Below are 19,860 nucleotides of genomic sequence, written 5' to 3'. Positions count from 1 at the left end.
AGGTATCTGGAGTGTCCCACACTAGAGGGACGGGCCAGGGCTCACTGGCCTCCTGATCCACAACATAGAAGAATCTATTCTTCCACGAGTGAATCGACGAAGGAATGCCAGTGATTATCTTCCGTTCAGGGCGCTGGCTAATGTAGATCCAGCCCCCTTCTTTATGCTTCTTCAGGTGTGCACAAGCACGGAACAGTGACAAAGTCACGCTCCTCTCTAACCGACCGTGGACGAGGTATAAAAATCCAACTAATAATCTCCATGAGTTCGGAGCTACCTGGGCCGGGGCTAGTCCGTAGTATCGTAGCACCGCTGAGAAAAAGGGGTGCAACGGAAATCGGAGTCCTGCCCTCAGTGACTCCTCATAAATACAGAGGTCCTGGCTCTCGTTGCAGGCTCTGTCTCCCTCTATAGCTGCCCTCAGTTCAAATCTCGGGGGCACACAGTATTTATCCCTAATATCTCCCAGCATAGACCTGGTGAGGTAGTTCTCCTCGACTAGAGCTCGCAAGTTGTATTTTGGATCGGCATCCATCCGCGCTCTAGCGATCACCTCCACCGCCCGGCCAGGAAGGAATGTTGTGGACGCTTCAGCAACGTCGCTCTCAACACTCCCTTCTGCTCGCGGGAGACTGCCAGTCAAGGGTGGAGTGGCATTCAGATCTAAGAACACTTCATCCCTATCCCCTCCGTCGTCACTATCTACAAGGTCTATCCTATCAGACGCCCTAGCCACTACAGGCTCCTGAGGCATCCTAAACTCCGAACTACTGCTAGTGGAGGACCCCGTACCGGACTCGGAATTGGAAGTACTACCAGACATAGTAAAAGGAAGGGCTGAGAGGAATACCGGTGAGTGGAGCTCGTAAAGATCTTGGAACGCGACTGCGAGCTACGGGCTTCAAACTGCGATCTGCGATCTGTGGACTGCGAGCTGCGAACTGAGAAGTGGAAACTCCCAGAGCAAGAAGAGGAAAAAGATGAAAAGTAAAAAGTAAAAAGTGAAGGGGGGTAAACCTCCTTATATAGTTTTTAAGAGGCGGTGGGGCAATAAATGCGATGCACGCATCTCGAGGTCATCCGGATTGCGCCACGTGTCCCCTATTTATGACGGACACATTCTCCCACCATCAATACGATCAAGCACGCGCGTAAACATTCACGTCCTAAGAATGGATCTCCGCACTCCGCACTCCGCACTCCGCATTCAGTCCGGAAAAAACCGTACTGGATATAACGCGTTCTCACAAAACGACAAAAATCAGTCCGGTCCGCACCGAACTGGCCGCAAGACGACAAAACTCAGTCCGGAAAAAAACGTACTGGATATAACGCGTTCTCACAAAACGACAAAAATCAGTCCGGTCCGCACCGAACTGGCCGCAAGACGACAAAACTCAGTCCGGAAAAAACCGTACTGGATATAACGCGTTCTCACAAAACGACAAAAATCAGTCCGGTCCGCACCGAACTGGCCGCAAGACGACAAAAAACAGTCCGGTAAAAACCGAACAGGATACGGCGCATTCTGAAAAGCGTCAAGAGCCAGTCCGGTTGAAGCCGTACTCCGAACTGCGGACTGCGATCTCCATACTGCGACCTCCGGACTGGATACGGCGCATTCTGAAAAGCGTCAAGAGCCAGTCCGGTTGAAGCCGTACTCCGAACTGCGGACTGCGATCTCCGTACTGCGGACTGCGGACTGGATACGGCGCATTCTGAAAAGCGTCAAGAGCCAGTCCGGTTGAAGCCGTACTCCGAACTGCGGACTGCGATCTCCGTACTGCGACCTCCGGACTGGATACGGCGCATTCTGAAAAGCGTCAAGAGCCAGTCCGGTTGAAGCCGTACTCCGAACTGCGGACTGCGATCTCCGAGCTGCGAGCTCCGGACTGCGAACTCCAGGCTCTCCATTTCACCTCCGAACAGCGTCCGCCCATCCAGAAAAACAACCGACTACACTTTCCCAAGTCCCTCCATGACTTGGAAAACTGGGGGGCAACTGATGGGGTGTGAAAACACCAGCCTCTTACAGGCTGCCACCTGTCCCAGAGTAGGTGAGATCCAGCCTCTCACAGGCTGCCACCTGTCCCAGAGTAGGTGAGATCCAGCCTCTCACAGGCTGCCACCTGTCCCAGAGTAGGTGAGATCCAGCCTCTCACAGGCTGCCACCTGTCCCAGAGTAGGTGAGATCCAGCCTCTCACAGGCTGCCACCTGTCCCAGAGTAGGTGAGATCCAGCCTCTCACAGGCTGCCACCTGTCCCAGAGTAGGTGAGATCCAGCCTCTCACGGGCTGCCACCTGTCCCAGAGTAGGTGAGATCCAGCCTCTCACAGACCACCACCTGTCCTGGACACCTGTCCAGGACACCTCAACAGATCTTCCCTATAAATAGGGGACTAAAGCTCAGACTAAGGGGTAATGCTAAAAACCCTCTTCTCCCTAAAAACTCTGACATTTCCCTTCACTCTTGCTCATACTGACTTGAGTGTCGAAGGACCTGTCCGGAGTAAAATCCGGTCTGGTCTTCTGACCTCGTTTGCCTTGTGCAGAACTAAGCACTCACCACAGGACTCATACTCAACCTCCCTCGTCACTCGCTCTCAGTTCTTACGCCACTGCTGTACCTGTTACCGATTTTTGGTCTAACAGATATGTATGCATCATTTCCAATGTTTTAAACAAGTTGCGTCAGTTCATTTTTTTTCTTTTGTTTGGTTGGGGGGATGATAGAAAAATTTGCTACTCATGCTACCTTTGAAAGGTTGCAGCAGAAAGTGTTTTTTCTTGTTTTTTTGTCTTTTTTGAAATTGGGAAACCTTTTTAAGCTTTATGCTAACTCTGCATCATTCCAGACACTTTTTCTTCATAATTTTTTTAGAGTACTTGTTGTTCCACTTGAGGGATTTTACTTTGGATTTCCCAAGTTACTTGAACATTTATATTATGTGCCTCATGAAGATGAATATATGTGCTTCTTGGAGTTGGACTATTATAGGTAGGGGTGCAACTCGGGTCGGGTTGGGTCAGGTTGAGGCTAACCCGACCCAACCCGGGGAACCCATTTTCCAACCCAACCCGATTTCCAACTCGGCTGAGTTCAACCCGACCCAACCCGATTTCAGAGGGGAGAAGAAACTCACCTTCTCCTTTTGGGTGGAAAACTGCAGCTGGTTGCACATCGGGTTCCAGTTTCATCGTATTTTAAGCAATAAAACTCAAAGAAAAAACCTCATCCTCTACACACAAGGAGAGAGAAGCAAGAATGGAAAACACAAGAGGGGGGAAAGAAATAACTTCAAGGAAAGGTTTATCTCTGATTTATTCTTATTTTTTCTTCTTTTTCTTCATCTTCCTCTTCATTTGATCGTCGGTCGAAAGAATCTGCAGAAGGCTTGCGATGGGATTTTGCCGTGTTCTGGACAGAGGAGGCGTTCACGCTACTGAAATGTGAGAGCTCTTAGGGTTACTTAGGAAAGAAGACACGATGGTAAAGAGGATATAAATGAGGAGTAAATGTCTTTTTGGAAAAGAGGTTATAAAGATAAAAGTAATTAAAAAAAGTAACTTTCTTACATTGTTCGACACGTGTAGCAAGAGAGGAAAAGCTACTTTATTTTTTGGCATTGGGAGAAGTTAAAAATGGGAAGAGAAGTAATGGCTGTCAGAAAAGTGCCATAAGTGATAACAATTGTCTACTTTTGAGGAAAAGAGATAATGTTCCATTATTTTCAATGCATATTCAAAAATATTTGGGTATTCAACAAAGACAATTCGGGTTTTGGGTTGGGTCGGGTCGGGTTGTCCGAGACCCCAACCCGAATTCCAGTTGGTTACACATTCCCGACCCGCAACCCGACCCAACCCGAGTTTTCTTCAACCCGACCCAACCCAAATTCGGGTTGAACCCGACCCGAGTTGCACCCCTAATTTTAGGAAGAGGCTGATGAAGAGCCGAATATGACTGCAGCCCGGGATGTAGTAGGTTAAAGGTAACTCAATGGGAATAAGTATCTGTGCTACTCAATAATAGCTACTTATGGAGTCTTTTTGAAGAGGCAGCTGAAATTAATAAAAAGGACTGCTTATGGAGTCTATTCTAGCTCTTTGTGAACTTGGCCTTGCATATGTACTTTTTGGAGTTTTATACCGTCTTGTATCTATGTATTTCTTTAAATTAAATAAATTTGGATTTCAATTAGAAGTAATTAAAAAGATCACTAGGAATCTTGTTCTCTAGGTATTATGTGGTTTGATGTAGTTTCAGCCGTTAACTTTTAAGCTTAAATAAAGGCAATAAAACTTATTGTCATTGTTATTCTTTTTTGTCTAGTGTGGAGAAAATAGAACGTACAGTTATTGTGGTCGGTGTTCTTCTAGTTATCTATTCAACATTTTTATCCTCTGCTCCAAGCACATGGATGACATGGAGACATGGCTCACCACTCTGATGAATTTTATTTTGAAATGTGAATTTCATTTTTTTACTGTTGACATTTTGCAAAAGTCTTGAGTGTATTGCGTTTCATTTTGTTCATCCTGTAAGCATTTGCTATTATTGGTTGTATATGTGATTCTGGAGGAGATCAACCACCAATCCTCAACAGTAATATCTGCATATTGTATTCCAGTACTCACTGGCATGGTTTAAAATTTCTCCAAATTTTTTCCAAAACGATCGAAATGATTCTGCTTCCATCCCACCGAAATGAAATCTCAATGAATTCCTTCCACTTCATTATTTCCGGCCGAAATTCAACCGAGATTCCCAAAATTAGACCGAAATGGTCGGACCCACAAAAAATGGAAAAATGTTATGATTTACATCGTATAAAGCTATTTTTCTCAAAACAAAAAAAAAAAATCCCGCGCTTGCAAACATTGTTGACTTTAATATTCATTGGGGTCCATAGAGGGATTACTGGTCATTGTATCTTCTTATACTTCATTACATAATACTTCTTTATTAACTTTACGGTTCCAGACATGTGCCACAACGCATGTCATTAGGTGTTTAATGTGATTAAGCCATTATGATGTTTGATGCAATTAAGCCATTATGGATGGCTTCCTTGCTTATGTGATGGTTTCTAAATATGTATTTGTACATATTCTAGCATTTCCCAAATTTTAATCTTAAAATATCATCATTTGCACATGTTTCGGTACGTTTATGTGATTTTACAAGATTTCCGCCGAAATTTCCACCGAAACTGAAATGTTTCCGTTTCCCCGAAACCCAAACTGAAATTAAAAACTTTGGTCACTGGAGTTGATGTTTGCTTTTGTCCGTCCTATTGTTCTCCCTATGCTGGTGTATGCAGGAGCCTTTGAACTTGGCTCTCTGTAGTGAGGTATGTCATTAAGAGAGACTCAGGTCACTGATGCTGATTGCAAAGTATCATTTTATATCAGCTTGCCTCGTAATTATTGATTATTGTAGATTATACTGATAAAAATCTTGTGCTGTAAGCATCTCTATTATTTGCCCTCAGGTGTTCATCTTACCCAAGTTTTGTACTCGTTTTACCTCTTTCCTTTTGGAAGAAGTTAAGTGGCTTTTTCATATTGATGGCACTTTTCTAATTCAGGTTCTTGAATTGGTATCGTGGTCACTTAAGTTTCCTTTTTTATTTATATGCATGCTTCTTCATTGATGAATTATGTTTGCACCCACTTCTTATGCTGTTATGTACTTTCTTTTTTAGGCTGAGCTTAGAGCAAGTGTGTTTGAGGCTATTGAAGATGAGGATCGAGCAATTGAGAATGAGGATGGTGTGCCTCCTGCTTTACTTGGTAGCTGCAACGATCGTGCTAGGCAACTGCATGCCTCTCCATCAGGTTTCTCCTAATGATTTTTTCTTTCTCTTAAGACATTACTTTATTGGTAATCTTTGCTGATGCCTCACGCGGGAAGAACTTGACTCCTCTGAGTAGAAGTCTACAACATTATGTATCATGTCCTCGTGAAGTCGCCGTAACAGTATTGTATCCTACCACGAACACTTGAGCAAACAATACCCTCGCCAATGAATGAGGTATCTTTAGTGAAATCTATGACGGATCTCCGTCGACTGTCCATAGCGTAAATTCGAAAAGGTGACGAATTGATGATAGTAAACTCTAGCAAATCTCTAGGTTTTGATAATGAAAGGCTCAAATCACGAATCAGCAGTATCGAGGGAATGTCACCGATAGGGTTCCCCAGGCTATAGAAGCACTCTCTCTGAAGCTGATTAATGGCATGTTGTTCCCCTCAATACTCAGTCACAAGCTCTTTAGTACCTGTCGATGTATCTCTTCGATACAACGGACGATGGCGTCGGCCTCGACAATGCCTTCCCCAGGGCAGAACATTAAGGTATAGTCTCGGAGTTGTCGAATTGGGAGGCCACAAATGGTATCAAAGGGATGGGTCATGGAACTATAGTATGTAAACTCTATCATGGATAAAAGGAATTTCAATCGATGATATTCCTCACTAGCAAAGCATTTCCATAAATGCTGTAAGCTGTGAGCCTGCGACTGATAATTTCCGTCTATTTATCTGATCGGGTGTAGTCTATGCTGTCAAATTGAAATATAATCACTATTTTGTTTCTTGCTGTGGTTTCTCCTCTTTTCTTTCTTTGTATTTGACCATCTCTGTCTATTTTAATGATATGAACTGCCATTAAAAAAAATCTCCAGAAATGACATACATCGGAGAACATAGCCATACACATTGACATAAAATGAGTCACATCGGAGAACCCATCAACAATAACAACGATGGACTCAAATCTCATTGCAGTCCTGACTATAGGGAAATACATGACAATGTTGGGAGTTTGATTGTGAATGGGCTGACTCATCCCTTTTTGGGTCTCACAAACTGTCCTCACATGATCCTTATCAATTTTGGTTTTATCGTACTTGTCCTCACCGGTTGCTCATTTCTTTCTTTCATGTGGAGAACTTCATGGTCAATTCTATCCTCATCATCTACTGATTTTGATTGGTTAGTTTGATGATCGAATGTCCTACATGGGCAATTAGTGACTTTTTTTTTTGAATGGTAATGATAATATTATTGAAAAGAGGAGGATCAAGACGATCCCAGATAGTACACCAGAGAGGAAGAGCAATCGGTGACTTGATTCATCACACTTGAAACATTTGAAGGTATCATTTTCAGTGTGTGGTTTGGGTCTTAGAAGTACATGGCGCGTGTTCATCTCACCTAGAGGTGGTCTCATGGCATAGCTCTTAGGAGGAAGTGTGGGGTTCAAACGACTAAACTAGTGTTCATCTCACCTAGAGGTGGTCTCGTGGCATAGCTCTTAGGAGGAAGAGTGGGGTTCAAACAATCGGACACATGACCTATGACCTGTGCTGGTTGAGATAAAAGGGACTTTGTCTATGTCCTTTCGTCTTGCATTGTCTTGTAAATGTGGTTAGGCTGGGCATGTATTCCTAGGAGTCATGACATCCCCGGGAGCCTTAAGCCCAAGATGTTTGTTGATGCGATTAAGGGTAACTTTAATCTCAGCTAGCATGCCTAAATGATGATCTGTTATAGCCTCAGTGCTTTGTTGCCATGCCCCTCGAGCCTTGACTCATTCTTGCCCGTGATGCAGAGCATTGACTTTGTAAGACATGGTTGAAAGTGGATAATTTGAAATGGAAGAGAAGCCACCTAAATGACCTAGGACAAATCCTACGACCTCAAGATGCCCTTGGTCAAGATTGACTAATCTAGACTAGAATGAAAATTTAACTGAATAATTTGTGCGCGCTAGACGAGCTACCTAGGACCTATAACTAAAGGGGACTCTTATCAGAATTTTTATCGAATTCTTGGGGGGCTAAAAATGAAGACACTCTATATAGGATCTGAGCTGTGCTACCAATTAATGCATACCTTAGGCTCTGAGACCAATTATTGCAAACATAGGGTTCGCAGGTGACTTTCAGAGAATTTAGGAGCATAAAATGAGTTCTAATTAAAAAAAATCAGCAACATACATTCTCAAATTGGCATAATGAAAATCAGCAAAAGATTTTTAAAGAAATTCTAGGGTGGAAATTTCAATCATTCATAAAAATTAATTAATCCATACCATGTTCCATACCACAAGTCTCAACAAATGAAATAAAAAAAGAAAAAGAAAATCAAACATCAACTGTAAATATGTGCCAATAATCAGATCTCTGAAATCCAACTATTATGGCTTACGAGATATCCCCATCCCCCCCCCCACCCACCCCACGCCGGGGGGGTGTAGGGGGGTATGACGATATAAGTAAGGTAGGGGTTGTGGGCAACAAGGCTAGGGTCGATTTGGGTAACAGAAGGATATAAGAACTGTTGGAACGGTCCGAAGGGGTAAATAAATATATGTAGGCTTTTAATAATAAAATTGAAGGTGTTCTGTACATGAGAATGATGTGCTGGATGTCTAGCCTTGATCATCTGCTGCGGGATGTGTCCGAGAGAGGAAAGAGAGATAAAGTGAGGAAGAGAAAGGCTGATCTCATCCAAGATAAAGAGAGAAGAATAGTGAAGCAAGAACAAGAAAGATGTCAAGAAGGAAAGAGATCAAGTCAAGATCTAGATCAGGAAGGGAGTTCAAGATCAAGATCAGGAAAAAAAGAAAAGGGGATCAAGATCCAAGAAAGATTACGATAAAAAAAGGGAGAAATAAGATCAATGAGGAGACAGAAGGGGGAAATGGGAAATGGTTTATAAATCCAACTGAGATGAGTGAAAAGAGAGAGAAGAGGGAGAAGGGGAGAATACCTTGCGGTTGGGAGCTCTTTTAGCTTTCTTCAAAACGTCAAAATCCTCCCTCTAGGACTTCCTCCTTTAGGTTCGTTCTTACTAAAAATTGTAAGTCTGCACTTTCTAAAATAGTAAATCTACACTTGCTATAAATAGCAAGTCTGCATTTACTAAAAATAGTAAGTTTGTATTAGTGATGTTTGGGCTTGGGAAAAAGGTGAGAAAGGCGGGCCATATGTTGATGTAGACATCCCGACATCTAGGATAATTTTTTTAAACTAAACATAGAAATATATCCCAAATAAAAGAACTAAACAAGTTTCTCATTGAAAAAAACTAACTAAAATCAAGTCTACGACTGATGGATCACATCGATAATCTAGCTAGAATATGATGAATATGTAAAACATAGAGAAAGGAGAGCAAATGGATTTTGTATGGGAGCATTAGAAAAAGGATTTCATATGTGAATCTCAAGTCTCAATCGTGTGTGCGTGAGGGCGAGAGGGAGGTAGGGAGATGATACTCTAAACATAAGCTTTGAGCACTTCTAACAATGTCTATATAGGTGAATGTTTTCTACATATGTTTATTAAATAGATTTTCAATATTTAGAAACTTCTTTTCAATATATGTATGTCTTTGTTGTTGAATCTGACACTAAAAAAAAAAAAGTCTTTGTAGTTGAAAATAAATGCAAATTATGTGACCTAGCTAATATTTGATTGCTTTTCCTAACATATAATTCTTTAGTTACATTCCCATGTATTGCATGCAGGAAGGTTACTGACAGCATTGATATGTGAATACTTGGACTGGGCCCAGCTAAGCCACACCCAAAAAGTTTATCTGCCAGAGTGTAATTTGGTAATCATGTAATGCTTTCTACTAATTTCACATATTGTTGCTTAATTCAGTAGAACTTTTTGGGATTTAAACTATTCTAAGATTATGCAGTCCTTTTTCTTTATTTGAGACTTTGGTTTCCATGACAGCAAAAAGACTTCTGGAAAGCTGAACTGAGAGATTTTAGTAGCAAAAATGGGTACGATTTGAATAAGAATGGGGAAAGTGGTCCTTTGCTTTTGAATGTTCTTGAAGGATATTTAAAATATGAGGTTTGGTACTAACTCCCTTCTCATTAGATATGTCTGTCATTATTGGGTTTCAACACCATGATGAAGAACTTTGTAGAGATTGTTTGAGTAGTTTATCTTGACTAGAATGCTTTTGTGAAATCTGGGAACTTTTGGAAGCCATATTTCAGTTTCTTTCTGCCAACTATTTTAGGTGATTTCTGAATGCATATCAAATTGGGGCAGATTCTCTAGCATTGGTTGATTCTGAGTCTTCTGTTACTGGTGTAATAATCTTGGCATATGATTTTGATTGAAAATAAATAATATATTATATAATTTTGATTGAAAATAAGTAAGCTCACTGCTTATATAAATTATATGCTACCCTTTTTTTAATACAATAACGTGGCACTTTACCTTGTTGAGATTTTCTGTAGTGATATTGTATCTTATTGATGTTTAGTCTTTTCCCTAGGGGTGATGACTATTGACCACATGCTAGTGTATGATGTTTGAGATCGGAGTTCAATGTTTGCTTACCTGTCAAAAGAAAAAAAAAATTCAAGACTGCTGCATGTGTACGTTCATGCATTCTTTTCCACTATTTGCTATGGATTACGTAAAAGAACCATAAGGAGGCAACCCCTTTGTCAGCAGAGTGTTCGACACTGATTCCATTTTGGTCCCATTCTTTTCCTTGCCGAAGGAAATCTGTTTGATTATCTGGTTGGAAAATGTCGACATCGAAGTTCAAAAGTGTAGTGGGCAATGAGGATTTTTGCTCAATTAGCATGGTGAGGGTGGGGTTATAAAAGTCCGGGCTTGTAACCTTTTAGGTGAGGGATGCCTTCTGAAGGTTGTAAAATGTTCCTTTTTTTTGTGAGAATATCAAGTAAAGGGAACATCAAAGAAAAATGCAAGACATGTAAAATAGTGATATATTTTTTGTGAGAACATTAAGTAAAGGGTGCATCAAAGAAAAAGCAAGTCCTCCAAGATTTGAAAAATGGGGAATGCTTTATTAAGATTATAATTATCCTTAGATGAGTAATGTCTTTACCATTTGTTGTTGTCATAATTACCATTCAAGAATGACATATATGAGCATGTTTAGGGTTTTTTTTCATCTGGGGATAACATTTGTGATTACATGTTTCTCATTTGAAGGATGAACTGTGAAGGATGTTTGAATGATTTACTTAAATGAATGCAAAAGCACCAAGCACAAGGAAAGATGTTGAATGGTCCTTGAAAAGTCTTCTTATCAAGTCACTGGCTATATTGCAAGGCACTTGGAAGGACTATAAGGAAATATCAGAGGCTAACATAAGGATCAATTTCTAAACGATACTTGGTTTTGGAAGGATCTATGTTGTGGTTCAACATACCTTCAATCTCCTCTTCCAGAAATGTTCATAGTAATCAATGGACAGAGATGCATTACTAACAAGTTTTTAAACTTCTGTTCCAGCATGCTTGTTGGTTGCCATGGAAGCGAAAACATCTCGGTTTCAGTCACATATTTCAGTAGAAATATTGCAAAATCATTGAAATATATGGAAACATGTGGAAATGATTGAAATTTAAATGAAACGTCGGGATATGCTAGAATAAGCACAAATACACACTTTGAAACTATCACACAACCATCCATAATAGTATAACAACATCGAATACCTAGTGGCATGCATTGTCGTGCATGTTTGGAACAATAAGATTCATTCTAAACTCAAAATGTATACAATCACATAAATATAAGAAACCACTCCATATATTAATTCCATAAGCAAGTATAATATAATGTGTTTACAATGACCACCCATCCCCCTAGGACCTTAATCCTATGTCCATATCGCATAGAGTTATAGGTCGGCTCAAATCCATCATCTCTATCTCTGTCATGATGGGCCTTCTCCTAACAAATTTGGTTCTCGAACAACTAGTACTTCTGCCACGACATTCTACCCACAATAACCTCTAGTACTCTTGGACATAATAATCGAAGAAATATTGGTCAACCTGCATAAGCAATTCTAAACATGTGCATGCCTTGTGCGCCGGGCGCTGGTTGTGCTGCCTCTTATGAAGATGAACCTTCCCCATGAGCATGTGCATATGATCTATATGGCATTCTATAACCATGACTGTAGGTTTATGTGTTCATGTTGTATGGGTACCCATAGCCATAACCGTTCCCATATGAAGCAGAAAACCCCCACCTACTCTCAGAAGATGCAAGTCCATAAACTACGGGCCATAACTAGTGGAACACCCAACACAAACTCCACTCGAATGCTTCCACCCATGCTCATGTTGTCAAAGGTGTTTGTCAAACTATCATCTCCATAATGAGAATGAGTATCCATATTGTCATCTTCTTCCTTGTTGAGTTGGAGCCTTTGTCATTGTCGCATGAATAGGGGGTGTCAATGGACCCAGACAGTCCAATGGACCATTCGAATCCGAACATAAACGCACGGGATCTAGACACATTACCTGGATCCATGGACACATTTTGGATTCCTATCATAGGATCCAAAATCATTTCCGATCGGATCCAAACAACTAACTATAACTAAGTAGTCAGCTCTCCCTCTCTATTTTGTTCTGGGACTTCACTGGGATCTTGGGAATCGGATTTTGTATTGAAGGGAGCCAAAAACGTTTCCACATTAAGGCGATGGGTAGACGTATGGTGGAGGATGTTTTGGCGATCAACGACCCTTTGGAAGTCCTAATCCCGTTTTTTGGGGTTGTATATCTGCTAGAGACCCAGATTCAGCTTAGCATGACTGAGTCTCTTCGGGCTTTGATGGCTTGTATAGATCACCAAACTAAATGACTATATAAATGGTGATGACAAGTCTGTTTTGAGGAAAGCCTTGCATGAGAAGCCTCCAAGTTTGGCACTTTTTGTTGGATTCAGTCGGATGGACGCCTTGGGGCAGTGCTATGGAGTTTTGGGGGAATGATGAAGACTCGATAGGAGGACAGTGCATGGATGGGTGGTCCTCACTGTAGCGGATGAATTAGTAGATTTTCTCCTTTGTTTTTAACTGGTCTAGGAGCATCCTCTTGGCCATCCTTAATTGATTCTATGTATTGCAAGTTGGGACCGCTGGTCCCCAATGTAATTTCCATAGTATCAATAAAATTGTCAATTTAAAAAAAAAAGAAGCAACTAACTATAACCCGTGGGACAGTCCTGAATCTGTTTTTATTATACGATTTTATGAATATACGCTCCATTTTTTATAATTACGTATTATTTCAGAGGAATTTTAGTAATAATAAGCCATATGTTTTTTAAACAATTCCTATTTTTCGGTATTTTGCTATTCATCGCTCTCGAGTCTCGACTCACCCTATTCTCTTCCTTCTCTAACCATTGAACCTATTGTGCTGCCTTGCCATTGGCACTCAGCCTCCCCCTCTTTTGAGAATTTTAACTGGTTATAATGTAAGTAGGACCTACTAGGACACTCTGATGGACAATCTGATTTGAAATGGTCGTGACCGAGACATGGAAGTGGGATCCGAATAGCACTCTGGATTCGATCCGACCAATTAAGGGATTTGAATGGATCGTGACCAAGATGTAGATGGATTCAATCCGAAGTGGATCTGTTGACACTTCACACCTTTACACGTGAACACTCCTATTTTTTATTTTTTATTTTTTATTTTTTAAAGATAACATTTTATTTTATTCCCGGAAGGAAATTACACGAAGAAGGGACAAGATGTCCCTGTGTAATACAGATTACAAGAGATTCGCTCCCGGAGCATTAAATACAACATTCGGAACCGATAATCCCACTCCCTCCTTCGCTAAACGATCGGCCAGAGTGTTAGCTGTACGCCTTCGATGCGTTATCAACGGACGTATGATACCCATGAGATCTCGTATCTCATCAATCTCGTTTGCAAGCCGCCAAGGGCCAGGACCTTGATTCCTCGCCCATGCAATGACGTTGGTTGAATCACCTTCCACGATTAAGGGCCCCAAATTATGATTCCTAAACCAATGAAGCCCGAATAATAATGCTCTAGCTTCCGCCTCGTTCGCATCACATGCACCAGCCTGTCCAGAAAATGTCATAATGGTGGTTCCATTAAAGTCACGAATTGCTCCCCCAAACCCCGCAGGTCCTAGATTTCCCATTGAGCTTCCATCAAAATTGAGTTTAAGAGTGCCCTCAGGCGGTGGTAACCAAATCGGCTTGATGGCCTTTACACCCCGCTTTTCTGTCATGACTGTGAATCCATTCCGCAATATATGTGATATTGAATATGGTACGCCCCCTTTATAGCTTGCCCATGTGAGAATTGCGATAATAATGAAGAGGCATAAAAATCTAGGAGCCTTGATCCGTTCATTGAAAATTCTGTTGTTACGTTCTATCCATAAAAACCATATTATTGCTAACGGAATAGCGTTCCACATCTTCTGCCCCAAGCAGCCATGAAAAGCTCCCGTCCAGTTCATGAGCAACTCTGAAATGTTATTTGGGAGCACCCAACACATTCCGAAGAATCTGAGAATCCCCATCCATACCTCGTAGGAGTAAGGGCATAACAACAGCAGATGGTCAATTGATTTAGTGCTATTACAACATAGAGCACATCTGCTTGCCAACCGAACACTCCTCCTTTGAAGCCTTTCACAAGTATTAATACATCTGTACGCAACCAACAAAGCAAAAGCCGCTATCCTCGGGGGTATATAGGGTAGCCATAAGCGTTTCCATTTGCTGTCCCATCTATCTCCCATTGTTAATTTCAGGAAAAAACTTTTTACAGTAAAGCCCCCTTCAGAATCAGGTGTCCATATCCACTTGTCCGATAAAGTAGGGGATAGATAGGTGTTAGTTAAAAGATTGAGGAGAAATGTGAAAGACTCGTTCTCCTCATCCTTTAAATTCTGCCGAAACCTGATATCCCAAAAAGAAACCCCTCCGTCTTCACCACGGATAACATAATTTGAAATTGTTGCTTCCCTTTTTAGGACCACTCTGAATATATCTGGAAAAGCTACAGATAGAGGAGAGTCTCCTATCCATAGATCAATCCAAAATCGAGTTTCGTTGCCCTTGCCCGGTCTAAATCTTACAAATGGTTTAAAAAGCTCCCGTGTAGAGTGAATAGAACGCCACACACCGGAACCATTCATGTTTGACGGTGTTCCACATTCCCAATCCCCCCAACCCCGCCCATATTTCCTTGCGACAGTATTATGCCATAGAACATCCTTCTCAACCCCAAACCTCCATAGCCATTTCCCCAATAGAGCTTTGTTGCGCAAGCGGATTCTTCCAATACCAAGCCCACCACAATTCTTTGGTTTGCAAACCGTTCGCTAAGATAATAAGTGTTTGAGCTTTTTCGATTCGCCCTCTCTCCCTTCCCATAAAAAATCTCTTTGAATCTTTTCAATGCGGTTAGCCACTTTGGCCGGTATTTTAAATAAAGACATATAATACACCGGCATGTTGGCAAGGGCGGCTTTAATTAGAGTAATTCGACCCCCGAGAGATAAGAACTTCTTTTTCCAGGTGGCTAATTTTCTTTCAATTCTTTCAATGACTACATTCCACAGTCCGATTTTAGGAATGCCAAAACCCAGCGGTAACCCAAGATAAGTGATAGGAAATTAACTCACCCCGCAACCAAGGATGCGAGCATGAGTCCCAATGGACTCCTCCTCCAAATTGATGCCCGCTATTGTACTTTTTAAGAAACTAATTTTAAGTCCAGATGCCATTTCGAACCAGCGAAACAACCTCTTTAAATTTGCCGCATAAAATACCCCATCCTTGATTAAGACTAAGGTGTCATCCGCAAACTGTAGGTGATTTATGGGTGAATAATTCTTGCTAGCCGTCAAGCCCCTGAGAAGACCCTTGCTTTCCGCCAAAGATAACAGTTTGCTGAGAGCTTCCACGACAACAATGAATAGATAGGGTGATAAGGGGTCACCTTGTCGGAGACCTCGAGTACTATTGAAGAACCCATGAGGGGATCCGTTTATAAGTATTGAAAAAGAGGCAGTAGAAACACAAGACCGCATCCATTTTCTCCATTTCTCCCCAAAACCCATCTTCTCCAATACGAAATCCAACATTCCCCAGTCAACATGATCATAAGCTTTCTCAAGATCCACGCTTGCAATGATACCACTCTCCCCATTCCTCTTCATAGAGTCAAGAACTTCGTTAGCAATAAGCACCCCATCAAGTATTTGCCTCTTGTTCACAAAGGCCCTCTGAAACTTGGATATCACTATATCCATAACCTTGCAAAATCTCATAGCCAAAGTCTTCGCCAAGAGTTTATAGAGACTGTGAACTAAACTAATCGGCCGAAAGTCTTTAAGTTCAATTGCACCCTCCCGCTTAGGAATAAGCGTAATGAAAGTGGTATTTATTCCTTTGTTAAGGATTCCATTTTCGTAAAATTCATTGCAGAAGCGACATACCTCCTCTTTTATCAAATCCCAGTAGCGAATATAAAATGCCATTGGAAAGCCATCCGGTCCAGGTGCCGTATCCTTTTTTAAAGCGTGCAATGCAGCCTCAATTTCTTCAACCGAGAATATCCTTTCCAGCCAGCACTGCCTTTCTTCATCGATTCTGTTGAAAGACAGACCCCCCAAACGAGGCCTCCACACATATGCCGAGGTATATAATCTCTTATAGTAATCAAGGATACAGTTTTTTATACGATCCTTGTCTTCCACTAACCCACCATTTATTAGTAAACAATTGATCGTATTAGTTCGCCTCCTTGAATTTGCCAATTTATGAAAAAATTGTGTATTCTTGTCCCCTGCATCAAGCCATAAGGCGCGGGATTTCAGCCGCCATTTAATTTCCTCCCTACGAATCAATTCTTCGTATTCCAACATTAAGTTGACCCTCAACTGGCGATCGGCCTCCCCCAGTGGATTCGATTCTTTTCTTTCTAGATCCTCCAAACCAGATAACACTTCTTCCTTGCAAGAATGCTTCAATCAGTGTTCCGCAGCTGCCCCCAAGTTTTGATCTTGCCTTTGACTTCCTTTAGTTTTTGACAGAGAACAAAACCCGCCCAGCCTTCAATCTGAGCCGATAACCACCAATCATTCACCTTTCCGTCAAACTCTGGATTTTCACAGAGAGACATATCCATCCTGAACGGGTAAGGACCACCCGCAATTTCACCGAGCTCGAACATTAAGGGGTTATGATCGGATATCGGCCGTGGTAATGCTCTTTGATAAATGTTCCAATAGGATTCGTCCCATTCCTTGGATATGAGGATTCGATCAATCCGAGATTGGACTAATCTTTCTTGATTATTCGTCCACGTGAATTTGGCTCCCTCCAAGGGTAGATCAATCAGCTCACAGTAATTGATCAAATCTGAAAAACACCGCATACTCTGAGTAATACGCCCCATTCTGTTCTTTTCGTGTGTGTACCTAATCGTGTTGAAATCCCCTCTCAAAATCCAGTCCCTCCGCCATTCGTCCCGGATGGACCTTAATTCCGGCTAGAAAGCATGCCGATTCCTAGCCCTTACAGGTCCATACACCGCCGTGAACATCCATTCATTATCATTAGAAAGAGAGGAAAAAATCAGTGATGTTGAAAACTCCTTGATTGATTGCCGCACCATTCTGAATTGAGATTCTTTCCATATGACAATAATCCCCTCTGCCGATCCAGTTGCATCTTTTACGCACCACTGACGGTTGACATTTCCCCAAATCCCATTTATTATGTTCTTCCCCACCCCACTTAATTTTGATTCTATAATTACAAAGATGTTTGGTTGTCGTCTTCTACAAATCTCCTTCGCAGCCAGTTTCTTTCTATCCGTCCCCAACCCCCTGATATTCCAGAAGAGAATTTTCATCTGGAACAACGATAATTACGCCCAAAGAATCCTTTGGCTCTAACCTGTTGCAGAGCCCTGATTTCCTTTTTACCTTTACCAGATTTGTTCGGATTTTTTCGCCCCTTACGATCCCTACCTTCCATCTCCATAAACATTCTCCTTGTGCCTTCCACATCCTCCTTATACAAAATGCCCATATCATCACCCATTGAAGTCATTGCGGCAAAGTCTTCCTCACTTTCATTTGTCTCCAGTGAATCAACTTCATTTTGGCTGCGATTTAAACAGGACTCTAATTTGCTGTTCAATTCCATTTCCAGAGTGTCTTCGGATTCTTTTGGTAACAGCTGATCTACGCCCGCCCCCCGAAGCTCCGGCCTGTATCCCAACCTCCGGTCCCATTTGTTCCTCATCTCCAATTGTCACACCAGGCACCTTAACACACTCCCCATTAAAGGAAGTCGAGTCTTCTTCACTGGGTATGGAGAAATGGGTCGGAACCGCCCCCACATCGTTCTGTTTCTTCAATCCGAGCGTGAGATCGCCATTCAGGTTGATCAACCCCAAATTTGGATCCCTAGAATCCTCAACAATATTATCCCTATTCGGATGATTGTTCGTGAGGCCCTCCACCACCTTCAGAGAGTTGTCAATCGGACCCAGATGTTCATTCCTTATAGAGCAAGTCAAGTCCACAGCTTTGGACCAAAGCAATTTCAACATTCCTTCATAAGCCGCAAGGATCTCAGGGTTGAGGCCACCATTGGAAACACCAGATCGTGTCATTTTTTCAGCAGGCAAATGACGAGGTTTGTTCTTAGGGAGGAATACTCTTCGAATTTTATTTTTTCTGTTGAGAGGAAAACCATTCCTTCGATGATAAGGCTCATCTTGACCACAAGTCATATTCCCATTGACCGCCTTTGAGGCCGTACGTAAAGAGCCCACGTAGCCCACACATGCATCGGTTGATGAACCATCTGGCATCCCATGTGCTGATGTGTCGCCCGATGGCTTATCAACAACGATAATTGATAAATGGTTCCCGTGGATATCGTGTGATTTGGATGAATTTCCAGTCTCCCATACCCTTTTGCCTTTTTTATAGTTTCCTCCCCCAATATCTCGGTCAATCTCATGAGATGATATGATATTTGATGTGGCCTCCAGCTCTTTCATGCAAAGGTTCGTCGATTTTAAAGCTGGCACGTACACCTTACTTTGAAAGTTCACCCCAGTGCAAATATCAAACGGCGGATCGTCAGTCTCTTTATTATTCTGCAAGGCCACGCTTTTAGCGGTTGCATTAGAAAAGGACATGTGTTTTCGTGTGACAGTGCCCATCGATTCCCGCGGAATCGTTAATTTTGAAAATGACGATCCAGATTGTTTCATCTCAGCCACCCCCATGGGACCTTTTCCTTTCTCATTTAGTGTTGATTTATCCATTGTCCGATTACAATCCAAAGAATTTTGACCGTTTGATCTTAGGAAATTAAAGTTCTCAGGCTCCATTGTCTTCGACCTGGGCACTTCCGAAAACCGACGATTTCCGGTGCTGGCTTTCCTACCAACCGTCGGCCCATCTTCTCGTGGGACCTCAAAAGGATAGGTACACCGATTTGGATTAGCCGGACTTGTGGTTAGTTTAGTCTCCTCTCCATACTCCCCGGCAACGCCGATTGAATAAAAACGATCGTTCACCTTCAACCTGACTACAGCGTAGAAAGCCCCATTCCGATGTGAAGACCATAGCCTTTGCATACTCCAAGCTTTGGGGGCAATCTCCTTCCAAGTCTACCTATATTACCGTGCCGAAAATGCTTCCAAGGGCTTCCACCGTGGACACACTCCAGGCATGCAGCGGGATGCCAAAGAAGCGAATCCATATTGATTTAGCACCCGTCTTGAACCCCGGATGCCAAGGGCTCAAGGAAAGAAGATATTCCCCATGGCCATTTGCACCCCTTTGAAAGATGCGCTCCGCTTGCTCTACCGAAGCGAAAGCAAACATAATTTCATTTTTGCTAAGTATAAAAGGTTCTGCAAGGCCAGGCAGGTCCCAGAACCACATTGCCCATCTCCAGATTTCCCTAATCTCCCACTCCGTTTTCTTAACTTTGCCGATAAGACATA

General features: G+C 42.1%; 1 protein-coding gene across 2 annotated transcripts in view; it reads left to right on the top strand.

Annotated features, from left to right (window-relative positions):
* The window catches only part of LOC143873899 (protein TONNEAU 1a-like), a 34,605-nt gene that overhangs the window by 11,836 nt on the left and 2,909 nt on the right, over nucleotides 1–19,860 (top strand). For both annotated transcript variants that reach the window (XM_077376847.1, XM_077376846.1), the window contains exons 2-4: nucleotides 5,709–5,841; nucleotides 9,543–9,631; nucleotides 9,760–9,882. In XM_077376847.1, the coding sequence (XP_077232962.1) occupies nucleotides 5,709–5,841; nucleotides 9,543–9,631; nucleotides 9,760–9,882 (345 nt within the window). The remainder of the gene's footprint in view (nucleotides 1–5,708; nucleotides 5,842–9,542; nucleotides 9,632–9,759; nucleotides 9,883–19,860) is intronic.

This window comes from Tasmannia lanceolata, unplaced genomic scaffold (assembly GCF_043159265.1).
Source record: "Tasmannia lanceolata isolate RefF3 unplaced genomic scaffold, GAP_Taslan_0.1 ptg000002l, whole genome shotgun sequence".
Taxonomy (NCBI): domain Eukaryota; kingdom Viridiplantae; phylum Streptophyta; class Magnoliopsida; order Canellales; family Winteraceae; genus Tasmannia; species Tasmannia lanceolata.
Note: the sequence above shows the minus strand (reverse complement) of the source record. Positions and strands in the feature narration are given on the sequence as shown.